Here is a 15,091-nt window from a genome sequence, read left to right as displayed (position 1 = left end):
TTTTGACTTCCCAAAACTATTGTAGAAGAAGATCTATGTTTGTATCCATAAACGTAACGTAAGATGTGAAGTAAAATTTGAATGAGCCGTAGAGACCTACGTAATAGGGTCGCTTCACCCCTAAGCCGACCACGGACAGTAGCTAACGGGACGTTCATACATATAAAATATGTAAATACCTACTATCTACTTTCTCAAAGAGACAGATTTATATGGATATAAAGAAATAGCAATTAATCTTTAAACTGAATATTATTTTTGTTACAATAGTTTGTTTTGTTTTAGCAACATTCTCCAAGCAATTTGCTGGGCCGTGAATGGTGGTTCTCGTTATTCCTATACTTCGAAGGCAACGTCAGCGGTCCGTTGCCGCGGCAGTACAACTGGCCGTTCCCGTGGCCCCGGAGATGGCATCTCAAAAGTCGTGATAGTTAATGACTCACTCACCCTTAGAGGAACTACTTTAAAATATAACTATATGTGATAAATGAGTAACGTGTGTTTGCCTTAAATGACTACAACATCTTGCTCTTTATATATACATTTACAAAAGTGTTTATTTTCGCTGGATGATGATTTTTAAATTTCTCACTCTTTTAGGAATCTATCTTAAATTTTTATATAATATATTTTATATTAACTATTTTTCAACTAACACATAGGAATTTATATGAAAAAATGCTGTGTATGTTATCATTATCCTTATTATTAGATCTTAAGTTTCAAATTGTTATGTCTCATTCAATGGATTTCTTTAAAATGTTGAAGATATAAAGCCGGCCAAATGCACTTTTGCTAAGATTATTTTGGGAATCTCATGTAAATAGTATTAGTAAGCGGATTTTGCAAAATGATTTTTAGTATTTATAACTCATATTATCTCTCATATCATCTCTATTAACTCGTATTACTATTGCCAATTCTCTTTTTTCCTATAAGTTCTGATTAATATAACTTTAAATGTGGTCGTAATCTTTGTACAGTAAAACTATCATTGGAATCTCATTGTTTTTAAAAAAAACTTCAAAGTAGCCCCTAATCTTGCCTTATTCATTCATATATTCTTTATCCATTGAATGAGAATAAATATGTTACCTGTTAAGTTGTAGTTCATCTGTTTTAATTTTGATCAGATCGTTTGTAGATTATTTTTTAATTGTGCCAATTTTGGAAGTAATAGTTTCAAATTTAATCATATTCTCGAATTAATTTTTTAAATAATTATAGCAGATCGTCGTACAGAAACTACTTTACTGTGTGGATGTCATTACAAGGTTGTAGATTGAGCCATAGAGAAGGATTATGTTTTTCTTGTATGATAGATTGGTCTTTTAAAGAACAGTTTTTCAATGGAGAACTTACAAAAACCTAATTGTCGTAACACACGGGTTAAAATGTTCCATAATTTGAATTTATTGTAAAAAAACTTACAAATACAAATATTTACAAATAATAAAAATATTCAAAAGGAGTATAATTTACAAAACGTTTTGTGTCCTATCAGACCATCATTAGTGAAACCTTAAAGTAAGGAATCTTACTTTAATGTAATGAACAAAACGAGTAATTTTTGACTGTTAATCTCAAAAAAAAGTGTATGATTACTTAAGTATTTGCAAAAAAAACATTAAACTGTATAAAAACCTTTAAAAGGTACTATTACCGTCTAGAATGCTAGAAAATGACACTTTTTTATATCTAATTTATTATATATCGCAAAGTTTTTTCATATTATTATAGAACTTTTGAAGAATACAAAACTTTTTTTTCATTGTTCCTGTATTTTAAAGAAGGCGACAAAAATTTTTCGCTCAATACTGATCCATGGCGGACAGTTAATATCTGGTACGGCAAATCTGAAACTTACAATTCGAGAAGGTTTTTGCCCTTACGTAATAGTTTACCAGAAAAATTTAACAGTCTTAAAAAAATGGCGGATATTTGAAGATATTGTTCAAAAAATTAGCCTTTTTGATTTTTTTCAGTAACGAAAATTTTATTATTTTTTTTTTGTCAAATTGTGGTAAACGATCATAGAAAAAACCAAAACAAACAAAATCCATCAAGTTTTATTAAAATTTTCCAACTGTTCGGCAGTAACTACATTTTTAAAATATGTAAAAAAACTTCATAATGTTGGTAATTTTAGATTTAGCCAAAAGGAAACATATTGAGCCTTATTCGAAACGGCAACCACGGCTGGGTCTGACAAAAGTTACCAGCCAACTGAGTTGGAGGATCCGGAACTGGAATTAATTGTAAAGAAGAGAAGATTCATAGTTTGTTTTTAGAGCTGTAGGGAATGATTAATCTGTATTGATTGTATATCTTCTGTATTAGTGAACAGTGGCTATCTTATTTAGTATTTTATAGAATAAACATTTTGTATGTTATTGATTATAATTTTATTGATTAATCTAAATTGGAATTGACGATAAAATAAAAAATAGTTCCGTGATGTTAAAAATGTGTCTTCTGTCTTTTAAAAATGTGATATTTACCTTTGCGTTGCCTTTAATGGCCAAGAATAATATAAAAATGTAATACGATTTTAGCTGTTTGACGATCTTCTTAACGAGCCATACCATTTAGAGAATAAACGTCCCTGCATATACCGAAAATATTAAATCTCTTGAAAACAAAAATACAATATTCATGAAACTTTGCATATAATATGTAAAATTTGCTAAAACGAGAATTAAACCACTTTATAGTTTAAAAAAATTACTTCAAATGTTCAAAATTCTCCCAGTTCACATCCCGACAATGTGTAAGCTTATAGTTAAGTAGATAGATAACGAGCTCAGTGGTGCAGTTTGGCAAAATTGTGACGTTAACCTCATGCGAATACTGACGTCACAATTTCACTAGATCTGGTGGTCAGGATTTCAGGACTTGGTCAATATACGGACAATTTTTACTTTGTGAGGCCATTCTTCTAGTTTACTTGAAAGAAAAACATTTACCTCCGCTTATGTATTAGTTACGGTGCTTATGAGAAAACTATTTTGATAAAAATTGTGATTTTTCTAGATAGTTTTCAATATAAAAAAATATTTTTTATACAAAAATGTGCTTTTGGGTAATTGTATATACGTATCTATAACTACTGTTAATGCTGTATGTGTATGATATTACAAGTAATAAACATTTTCTTAAAGCATATTCAAAACCATTCGAACTAAAACATACAAAAAAGAATTATTACTTATTATGTTTTTCTAGATTTTTTGTCCTTTTTTATCCTCTATCTTTACCTTTTCTTCATTCTTAAATTACATATACGAGGATAGATTGATATTAAACTAGCCTTTGATAGATGGCGCTACTTGATACCGAATTGGTTTCGGTGTTGACATTTGCCATTCATACCTGACGTCTGTCAAAATTTTAAGTTTTAAAACAATTAGTTTGGTTTTTACAGCCGTCAAAACCAAGCAAATTTTGTGTTTTCGAAGAACTGGAAAAATTCGAGTATCGTTCGGTGATTAAGTTCCTCCACAAAAAGTTTAAAACGAATGTGTAAATCAAAGCCGATCTAGATGAAGTTTATGGTGAGGTTGCACCTTCGTTAGCAGTAGTAAAATTTTGGAAAGCTGAATTTGTTCGTGTTCGTACGAGTGTTTTTGATGATGAGCGTCCCGTAAGGCCAAATCAAGTCACCACGCCGGAAATGATCAACAAAGTCCATGACATGATTATGGTAGATCGTCGAATTAAGCTTCGCGAGTTAATAGAGGTCCTAAACATTTTCTACGAACGCGTTCACAACATCATTCACCATCATTTGGACATGTAAAAGTTATCCGCGCGATGGGTGCCGCGTTTGCTGACAATCGATCAAATGCAAAAACGTGTGACCACTTCCGAGACGCTTTTGGCGATGAACGGCAATATCCGAAGGATTTTTTTCGCCGATTTATCACCGTTGATGAAACCACGGTGCGTTATTACACACCGGAAACCAAAGAACAGTCGAAACAGTGGCGCAAACGCGGCGAAGGGCCGCCGAAGAAGGCAAAGAGTGCACATTCGGCCGGCAAAGTGATGGCAACTGTTTTCTGGGATCCGAAGGGCATCATCCACATCGACTACTTGGAAAAAGGAAAAACAATCAATGGTGAGTACTACACAGTATTATTGGATCGATTCGATGCCGAATTGCGTCGGAAGCGCCCCGGTTTGGAACGCAAAAAAGGGGTGTTTCACCAAGACAATGCACCGGCTCACCGATCGGCCGTCGCCATGGCAAAATTACACGAATTGGGCTATGAATTGGTTGAACACCCATTGTATTCCCTAGATCTTGCTGCCAGCGATTTTTTCCTGTTTCCAAACCTAAAAAAATGGCTAGGAGGACGCCGTTTCGCAACAAATGATGAAGTCTTTGCCGAAACTTCGGCCTGTGTTGAAGAGCTCGAGCAAAAGTACTATTCGGATGGGATAAAAAAATTGGAACATCGTCTTACTAAGTGTATCGAGCTAAAAGGGGACTATGTTGAGAAATAAATCGATTTAATTCCAAAAAACTTGTTTTTTCTATCCAAGGTCAGTTTTATATCAATCCACCCTCTTACTTCCCCCTTATCCTAAAGTTTCATGTACTAAAAATGTTTGTCTTGTCTTCTTTTATTTATAGTTGCTTCTTTCTTAAATTAACTTATAATATTTTACAATATCTTATCCATTATGATAGATTTATTGATTACATTGATTTTTTGTTACCTACTAGAGATTTCAGATTTTCAGTATGGCGTTCTATGTCCTTATTTCATGTTTATTTTTTATTGATTTTCCTGGTGTTCTCTTTTCATTCGCCGTTTGTTTCCCTTGATCTGCTTTTTCTTCTTATCTTTTTAATCATTTCTGTTGTTATGTTATATTACTGTTAGTTTTGTTTGGCAGTCTCACAAAAAACTGAAGATCTGAAACATTAATTTATGAGATACTTATCTGTTGCTTTAAGAATTTAATCTAAAACACAGTAGAATATTATACTGTTCAACCTGTATACCTTACCACGTAACTTAGGTATTACTTATCAGTAAGTATAGTTATTTTATTACTGTTATTAATTATTTGTATATTTTATTGAAGATATTCAGATTTAATTATTTATCGTTTCTGAAGTTTAATCAATTTTAAGCTTTTTCTTGTAGCTTTTGCTTTGCTTTTCTTGTAGCTTTGCTTCTGGTGCCTTAACTATACTTTTTCGCACATCATAGTAAAAAAGGTTTTCTGCTAAATGGATTACTTTTAATTAGTTGTTGAAAAACATTCGTAGAATTTATCTATTTTAATATACAAACAACGTACAACAACGAACGATTATAAAAAATTTTGACATGAATACTTAGGTTATTAGTGGATTTACGTGTTGTCCCAAATCCGAACATCTACAGTCTGTATAAAGTATATTGTTGAAAAATGTACTGAATAATAATGATATTTGATATAGTAGGCGTTAAAAAAAATTACGTCAATTTTTCGATAGACCTTTTCATCATGTAGTGCATGCGCAGCCGCCATGTTGAAAGAGCGGCAATTCAATAGGTTCGTATTGTTTTGATCAACAGTGGTTAGGAACGCAGTCTTATCTTCACAACTGAATCAATAATTACAAAAAATTTTTGATGGTGCTTCACATATTTATAATTCCGTTAAACACACAATTAAAAAAGTGGATCAAATGCCATGGCCGTCCACAAAAAGGAGAAAGAAGTAAGATGATTGAGAGCTTAAGCGTCACTACTTGTTTACAATTGTATAAAAAATAATATCTTCAATTTTTTATTATATTAAATGATCTCAATGGATTTTCATCACTTGCAGACATGATACTATAACAAACAAGATATGTTCACTTGCCATTTTAATTTTAATGGACTTTGCGCATGAAGTCATAGCGAGACAAAGCCAGGGAACTTGTGTGTATCTTATTTTAACGATGGCAACGTTGTTTTATTACTGTAATGAACAACTTCGAAACTTAAACTGTTAACGATACGTATACCTCGATGCCATATCTTGCACTAAGAAGTAATAACTAGTTACTTTCTGTGAAAACGTGGTTTAAAAATTAATAAGTAATTCGTAGAATTAATTGAAAGAAATATATGAATCTTCCATTTGATTGTGTGTATTACAAACAAAATAGATATTACTACAAAACATAAATTAAATATAAAAGGCCGGTAAAATGTAAAGAATTTGAAACATAAGGAAAAGCGTGTCATACTTCAGACTTTATGAATATCATTTAGACATTTATTTTACAATCTTCGTGATTTTTCTCTTGCGGATATTGTAATTATCTTTAATATTTTTATTTAGAATTAGTATTTTAAAATACATTTTACATCTAAAAAAAGTAATTTTACATCTTCGCTAACATTTACATATTTTGCAGCTTCTATTAGGTTTTTTAAATAATTTTAGTTATTTTTAATGTGTTGCCATTATAACTACGAAAAATATGTTCCAGTTCAATACATTTAGTTACAAATTCCAGTGTTGGTTTGAGTAAACCACCCTCAGAAACGTGGTTTACCCAAGTAAACGATTTATCGGTTATTCGGAATATATCCAAGTATTTCTTTTTTCTTTGTAACTGTAATGAAACCGGCTAAATTTTCCAATCCATCCCATTCCAGGTCTTTTATATTGGAATTAATAAAATCTTGATGACTGTCAATTAAAGGGTTAATTTCTGCATCACAACTAGAAAGGTTTAGCGAGGAAAAGATCTCTTCAGTGACAATTTCATAATTAATTTACTATTAGTAGTAATATTCCACTGTTTGTCAGGCAATCCCAATAGTTTTTCTTTTAAACAATATTCAGCTTCTGTAAAATGTTTTGATCATATTCTCGCGGTTTCTACATTAAAATTGTCTCGCTGAAAACACTAAGACCCATACACTACGCATTTGTTTGTCTCTAGGAAACACACAAAAAAGACACTTCGAAAAAGTTTTACTTTTTTATTATTATTATTTAAACAACCCACCACTGCACAATACATTATGGCAAACAAATAATTAGTCTTCTTTATAAAGTAGCTACAGGTAGTCGAGAGGAAGTTGAGTACGATAAATATATTAGCTGATATTAATACAGTAAACTTAATGTTTTCACCACAAAATTTATATAACAATATAATATATAAAGTCTTAACTACATCAATGAATAAATAAAAATATCATTCACTACGTTTTGAAGCACATAGGATAGCAACAGATACAGCATTTAACTTGGCATCCTTAAAGTTGTCTCGGGCTTACGTCACAGGTGTGCGAGAGAGATGCAAGAACATGCGCGTTGACTTATCTCGTTAGTTATAGTATCATGACTTGCAGAAATACATTAATTAACAAAAATAGTATTATAGTGTATAACCAATAAAATAGATCATTAATCATCATTAAAAATCAAATTAATGTTACTGAATAGTATTTAATACAATTAAAATATTGTGGGTAGTTATAGCATGAGGTTGTTAATAAATATTATTTATAAATTTATAAAATAATATTTACTGTCTCTAAATGATTTATAACGTGTAGCGTTTGAAAACTTATAAACCCGGAAAAAAAAAATAAATCCTAAAAACATTAACCATTTTAATTTCGTACTGAATCCAATATAAAGTACTAAAAACGACTTTTATTACAAGAAAAACAATAAATAATCAAACTATTTTACTAATGCAAAAACTAGTTTGATTCTGTCTTGGTATGAAATGTCCGATTTCATAGTTTCGTTCATAGAGTGTCGTCAGTAAATAAGTGAGTCGTGTTCATGAAATTTTTTGAGACCAATATCACTCTTACATACTTCACAACGACACCGCTTCGTTGTTCCTTTTCGTACGGATAGCATAATAATCGATTAAAAAAATTGTGTGCTAATTGAGGCACTTTTTTTTATTTATTTTCGTATTTATTTATTTGTTTCGATAACTATACTTTCTTTAATATGTTTTGTGTCGTAATTATGTTTTCACAGGTACTTTAACATCCTGGTTTAAAAAAAGCAGTACGAAAAAAATAGCTGATACTGAGGCATGTGCACAAAAAAATGTGATGAAAAGACCTATAGATATGGGTCGCTCAGTATTTATCTAATTAATGTTTATTTGCAGCAGTTGCTAACTGGTTGATTTATGTCAAAGCAATTTTCTATAATAGTTGTGTTTGTATTGTAATCATACTTAATAATATTGTATATCTAAGTAAGTTATAAGAAAAACATAGCTTAAAACTCATGTCAAGTCGTATTTGTGTCATTACTGATGAAGTATTTTCTGTATTGACGATGCATTATGAAGAACCAAATCTCATTGTAGACTGTTGCAGTGTATAACGTAAGAGCTTATAGTCCCTATTTTGAACGCCATCATACTATTCCTTTGGTACTAATCAATATTTAAATAACATTTTTGATTGTTTTACAAGCTTCATTTATTTCCTAATTCTCTATTTTTCTCGCAGAAGTTCTTCGTTTTATTTTAAGTAATCTATTTATTTGTTCATTTGCTCAAGTGCTCCGATCTGTTTACGTTGTATTGTTATTTCCCCGTAGAAGTACTCCATTTACTTCCTAGTGCTTCTTTTATTGTCTTCCTTTGTGGTCCATTTAATTTTTAAGTGTCCCTGATAGAAGTTGAAGTGTTCCGTTTACTTCCAGTTGTTCCTTTTATCTTAGCACTGAAACGGTCTAGATGCTTTGTAGTGCTCTTGTCTTTTTATAGAAATACCCTACATGCTTTCTAGTGTTCCTCTTATTCCCGATGTAGTGCTTTATTTTACGTGGTTCTTTTCGACTCCAAGTGCTGTTTTATTTAACGTTTCTCCGTATTCTCCACTAATATTTTAGTAATTATTTCATGTTGAAGTGCTCGTCTTATTGTCTCGCAAAAATGTTGTATAACTCAGCGGAGAGGCGGATTCATATCGTTTTGATTTAGTGTAAGTTTAAAAGTAGTAATTTATATTCTAAAGTAGAACTGCGACTTTATCCTGAGTATAGGCATGATCTGTTTTGGATCGGACATTTTCCATAGGAGTCTATTATAGGAGAAATCTATAATCACGATAATAATATTCATAATATCGTATGGCATTTTTACCGGTGATATCCTTTAGGATTGTTCCTTCACCAATTACATCTTGAACCCTGTTTCAAGTAGAGAAAATATCGGTCACTAGCCCAGGGTGCCCTCCGACGTATGATGAAGCGTCATTTTTAGAAATGAAAATGTCGTTGTTGGTGAAGAGATTCGAACTCATGCGGTCTGGCTTAGAAGGCCAGTATCTTGCTGCTGAGCTAAGACCGTCCTCTATAATAATCACGATATACACCAGTCGAAAACCTTATTTTTCAACCTGCTAATTTGTTTATTTAACAAAATTTGAAAAAAAAAATCGAAAATTTTAGCTTTTTGCGCCCATATTTTCGCTTATAACTCGAGGCGTATTGCTCATACAAAAAAAATATTTGACTTTGAAAATTTAATATTTATTGTTGAAGAAATAGCAACAGTGGAAAAGTGCAAAAAATTGAGTTTTTTCTTTAAATTTTTTGGACCATTTTAAACATATATTACAGCCTTCATAATCCACCTAGAAAAACTTTATAGTACTATTAAAACGTTTGGTAAATCTTGTTAGGATCATTTAAATAATTTTTGCATAATAATTTTGCAATCCAGGGACCGCAAAAAAATTCAAATTTGCAAAATTATGCTGAGCCTAAAATAAGCGCTTTAAATAGTCAAAAGTTTTAAACATTTTTTTGCTTATAAATAAAATAGCTTCAAAATTTGTACATGTATAGAACTTTGAGAGACGCCTCTTTAAAAAATCAATACATGCGGTTTACTGTTTGCTGAGATATTGAAACTTAAAGTTGGCATGTATTTTCGGTCTCACCATGAGTGATAGAGGGCTCGTTTTTAAATAAATACCCTTGTATTCTCATGTACTTTTTATATAAAAATTTCTGCGTTATTTCTCCTGATTACATGCATAAAAAATCGTATTAGCGTAAAAAGTCTGTCGACGTTCATGGGAAGCAGAGTGGAGGTAGCCCCGAACGCCGAGCAAAAACTGAATCAGCGAGTTCAAAATTACAATGCGCTCCAAAAATTGCATTTTTTTAGCTTCCTTCTTCTTCTCATGGCGTCGTCTCCTTTCGAAGGTTGGCGGTCCAAATGGCAATTGTAGTTTTGGAAACTGTTGCGCGAAAGATTTCTGCGGATGAGCGGTCGAACCATCTCCTCAGGTATTTCAGCCACGAGTTCTGGCGTCTTCCTACTGATCTTTTGCCCTGTACTTTTCCTTCCAGTATAACTTGAAGTAATTCATATATTTCTCTTCTCAACACATCACCCAAGTATTGCATTTTCCTCTTTTTGATTATTCTTAGTAATTCTTTTTGTTTACACATGCGACGAAGTACCTCAACATTAGTAACTCTTTGTACCCATGGAATTCTCAACATTCGTCTGTATATATACATCTCAAACGCATATATTCCTTTTTATATTTCAGAGTCCATTGTCCAACTTTCACAGCCATACAGTAAGACAGAAAAAACGTAATATCTGATCATTCGGATTCTAAGCTGCAGACTGATCTTGTAAAAAATGTTTTCATGTTCATGAATGCTTTCCTTGCTTGTTCGATTCTTGATAGGATCTTTGAAAATACTAAAGTTTTAGTTTTGGAAACGTTTAGATGTAAACCGAATATTTCGCTGTGGTGAACTACCGCATTTATTATATTTTTTAGTTCTTGTGCGTTGCTTGCTATTAAGACGGTATCATCAGCATATCTGATGTTGTCTATGCTGATTCCGTTAATCTTAATTCCACCTTGGACTTCGTCTAATGCTTCTCTGAATATAGACTCCGAATACAAATTAAACAGTAGCGGTGATAAGACGCAACCCTGTCTCACTCCTCGTCGGATTTGTATATCTTCGGATGTTGCTCTATTTCAGTTGTTGCCGTTTGGTGCCAGTATAGTTCTGAGATAATTCATAAGTCTTGATCGTCAACTCCAGTTGTTCTCAGAATTTCGATCATCTTTTGATGGTTAACGCAGTCAAATGCTTTTCGATAGTCAATAAAACATGCATATACACCTACATTCATGTCTCTGGATAATTGCGTTAACACATTTAAAGCAAAAAGACCCTCTCGTGTTCCCAATCCATTTCGAAATCCGAATTGAGTGTCACTCATCTGGAACTCGCACTTCTGTAAATGCTTAGCTTCCTGTCATTCGATTTTTATCTTTTTTTTTTTTAATCGATGTCTCGGACAACAAAGATTTTAAATGTGATATTTTCAAACATCTATTTTAATTGCAAAACGGGAAATTTGCAATAAACAATTTTATGCCATTCAATAATCTCATTTTTAAACAGGCTATTCGTAAGGATACCTTTTTATTTTTGATGTTATCTATGTGAGCGTGATGACGTCATTGTGAAATGTGGGTGTTCTAATACATTATTTAAAAGGTCTCTTAAATACCTATTCGGTCATATCAATATGTCTGAGTAATTGATGTTTGTATTGGATTAAAACATTAATAAGCATTTTATTATTACAATCAATATTTAGTATGTATTATTCATTAAATTTAACAACGAAACCTAGATTAAGTGCTCAAATTGTTCACATTTAACTAAAATACAATGAGAAAGACGTGTCGCAAACTTTTCTCGAACTTTTTCTATAACTTCCGGAGTTATTTGTGCAACCTCAATACGTATTCTTTCTTTAAGTTCATTGATATTTTGTGGTCTATTTTGGTACACTTTACTTTTAAAGTATCTCCATAAAAAGAAATCGAAAGGAGTCCAATCAGGTAACCTAGACGGCCACTATATTGTTTCTCTTCGACTTTTCCACAGATTTGTTCAAGTAGTTGCCCACGAAAACAGCTTAGTGTGGAGTGTGGACAGCCTAAATCATTTCTGTTTGAAAACAACTAGTTCACTTCTGGAAGCAAGAAGTTTTGAAGAAATTTTAAATATCGAGTTTCTTCGAAAAAGTATGGTCCAATAATCCTATTATTCCCATCCAAACATTAACTTTCTCTGGGTATTAAGTACTTGTATTCAGTGTGGCATATTTTAAACAAAAATCGGTAGAAACTTAGCAAAATATATTGGAAAACGAACATATATAATATTCTCGCAGAAATAACAAAAAATTGTATGATGTCTGTTCGCCACCACTGCTATTATCATCGCTAAATGGTTCTACGACTGGAGTATGGTCCTTGGTTTCCCCGGAAACCATTGCTGGTTTTAATGAAATTTTTGGTTGTGGATTCTTTAAAAATAAATCCTTAAAACTTTCGTCCGTAAGAAACCAGTCAGTTTGTTTCCTAGCATTAACCACTTTAAATGGAGAAGGTTTAGACCTTGACTGCCGAATAGATCATCCCATTCTTCTCGAACGTCAACTACTTTTTTTGCACGAGAAATGTGACTAAAAGTTACTATCGCAGGGTAGATATGAATGTCCTCGGATTGGGTGTACGTGTGTTATCTCTGATGCTAATTTCAGTACATGCACCAGGATATATAAAAAGCGGATAAAGATGTTGTATTTGTTCTGACCCGGGCAACCGTCAGAGAAAAACCATATCAATTTTACCGAGTATATTAGATTTTAGATAATGGAATATCTTGGAAGTTACTTGTTGTTTTTCAAATAAATGCTTCAATTACTGTACATATTGATATGGCTGAATAGGTTTTTAGAAGACCTTTCAAATAATATATTACAACACTCACATTTCTATTTAAAAATGTTAGCAATGACTTCATTACGCTCACATAGATGATGTCAAAAATAAAAAGGTATCCTTAAATTTTTTTTATGCAGTCTATTAAACCAATCCTGAGAAGCTGCTACGTTTGGTCTATATATAAATGAAAGCAAAACAAAATATATGGAGTGCACAAAATCGAATGAACATGAGAATCTGAAGGTAGACAACCATACCTACAAATATGCCTCCACTTTTCCCTACCTAGGCTCAATAATAAAAGACAACAACAACATCAGTCAAGAAATACAAGCACGGATTCTTAGCGGTAATAAGTGCTTTTATGCATACAAAGACTTAATGAAAAGTAAGTTACTGAATCGTGAGTCTAAGCTGAGAATCTACAAAACAGTAATTAGACCAGTGGTCACATATGGATGTGAAACGTGGACCCTCTCAACCACTGATGAAAATCAACTGAGAATATTTGAGCGCAAAATACTAAGGAAGATATTTGGACCAACCCAATGCAGCGATAGTTCATGGAGAATTAAAATGAACCACGAGCTGGATGAACTAATGCAGAGCGCAGATATTGTCAGATTTGTAAAATCACAAAGACTAAACTGGCTTGGTCACCTAGAAAGAATGCCAGATAATCGAGCTGTAAAAGTAGTCCAGAGATGGAAGCCCCAAGGAAACAGAACAAGAGGAAGGCCCCGTAAAAGATGGATAGACGACGTAGAGAGGGATCTTAAAACCATGAACATCAGGCAGTGGCGAAGGAAAGTATCCGACAGGGCAGAATGGAAGAACATTGTTAAGCAGGCCAAGACTCACAAAGGGTTGTAGCGCCATTAGAAGAAGATTAAACCAATCCTAATGAAATTTACCACACATTTTAGTCACATTATAAATTTTTTCGGGGCGAAATATGAAGGCTGTCAGTTATGTTTCAGAAATCTAAAAAATTTAAGGGAAAAACTTCCAACTTTTTACACCTTTTTCCCGATTATTGCTGTTTTAAACAATAAACATTAAATTTTCAATTGCTAGCTTGTCAAATTTTATGTAAAATTGAAAAACGAAACTTTTACCTTTTATAATTTTTATATCTCTCGAGTTATAGGTGAAAATGTGGTTTTGACGATGAAAGTATGACTTTTTTCAGATTTTGTTAAATAAAAAATTAAGATATAGACTCCTATGGAAAATGTTCATTGTGATCTACTTTTCGACAGATCCCGCCTAGACTATTAAATTGGAATTCGCGAGTAGAGAGGAACACCACAACAAGGAAAACTCCATAGTATTTTTAAATGTGCCTTTAGTTCCATGTTATTCTTTTATTTGAACTAATTACTTCTTTTTTATGACATATTTTAACTATCTGCTTTTCTTTTAAACTATGGACACCTTTGTATTTCTTTATTTTCTATATGCTTTTGAATGTTTTCCGCATATTCTTAGCTTATATATTTTGTTTACTGCGGTTTGTTTAATCTATTAGACTCTTTTCTTTTTTCTCAGTTTTTAAAAGTATTTTATCTCCTGAATATATGGATATGAATAGCTCCTCTTTGATTTTATCAAATTAGACTCAATAAAATTAATCTCACACCATGTATAGGTATTTCTTATGTTATATATTGCAATACAGCCTATTGGTTTTATTGTATTTGAGAAAGGAATTTATGATTGTTACAAATATATGAATATATTTATAGGAAGTGACTGGAATATCATAAAATGTACCTAAGTGTATAGAATCTCAAGAGTATTTATTTTCCTATACGTGAAAATTATTGTTATCTATTACATATTCGCATAACATATTTCCAAATATAAATCAATGCGCATTCAAAGTACAAGCAAGTCAAATCAAAGAAAATGTCACTGAGGATTCGCATAATAGAATATTGGTCAATCTTAAATAAGGGTATACTAGAAGGTTTATAATTTTAGGTGGACACATCAGACGCCGATATTCTTTTTTGCTATTGGAAATATCTTATGTGAATATCATTTATTTATGAATGAAGTACAGCAATATTAATGTTGGTACGCTTGCTGCACAATACTTTTGAATAATAAAATAATTTTGATAAGGTTCTTCGACTATTGTCGCTTCGATTCGATTTGTTCTGTACATCAAACGCCAAGTAATTTCATTCGCGTATCAAAATATTGCGTTAGTTAAAAATTTGAAAGTAAAATTCATGTTTTATTCAGTCTCGATGTTATTGACTAACTGTATGTTTTGATAAATATTGAATTGTTTTAATAAATCATTTTAAATA

General features: G+C 32.0%; 1 protein-coding gene across 10 annotated transcripts in view; it reads left to right on the top strand.

Moving 5' to 3' along the window:
• The window catches only part of LOC140449696 (phosphatidylcholine:ceramide cholinephosphotransferase 2-like), a 302,843-nt gene extending 287,752 nt beyond the window's left edge, over nucleotides 1-15,091 (top strand). For all 10 annotated transcript variants that reach the window (XM_072543001.1, XM_072542994.1, XM_072543012.1 and 7 more), the window contains one exon: nucleotides 286-15,091. In XM_072543001.1, coding sequence (XP_072399102.1) covers nucleotides 286-435 — 150 coding nt within the window. In that variant the 3' untranslated portion in view covers nucleotides 436-15,091. The remainder of the gene's footprint in view (nucleotides 1-285) is intronic.

Source organism: Diabrotica undecimpunctata, chromosome 1 (assembly GCF_040954645.1).
Source record: "Diabrotica undecimpunctata isolate CICGRU chromosome 1, icDiaUnde3, whole genome shotgun sequence".
Classification (NCBI taxonomy): domain Eukaryota; kingdom Metazoa; phylum Arthropoda; class Insecta; order Coleoptera; family Chrysomelidae; genus Diabrotica; species Diabrotica undecimpunctata.
The sequence above is the reverse complement of the archived record's forward strand: the minus strand, read 5'-3'. Positions and strand labels throughout refer to the sequence as shown.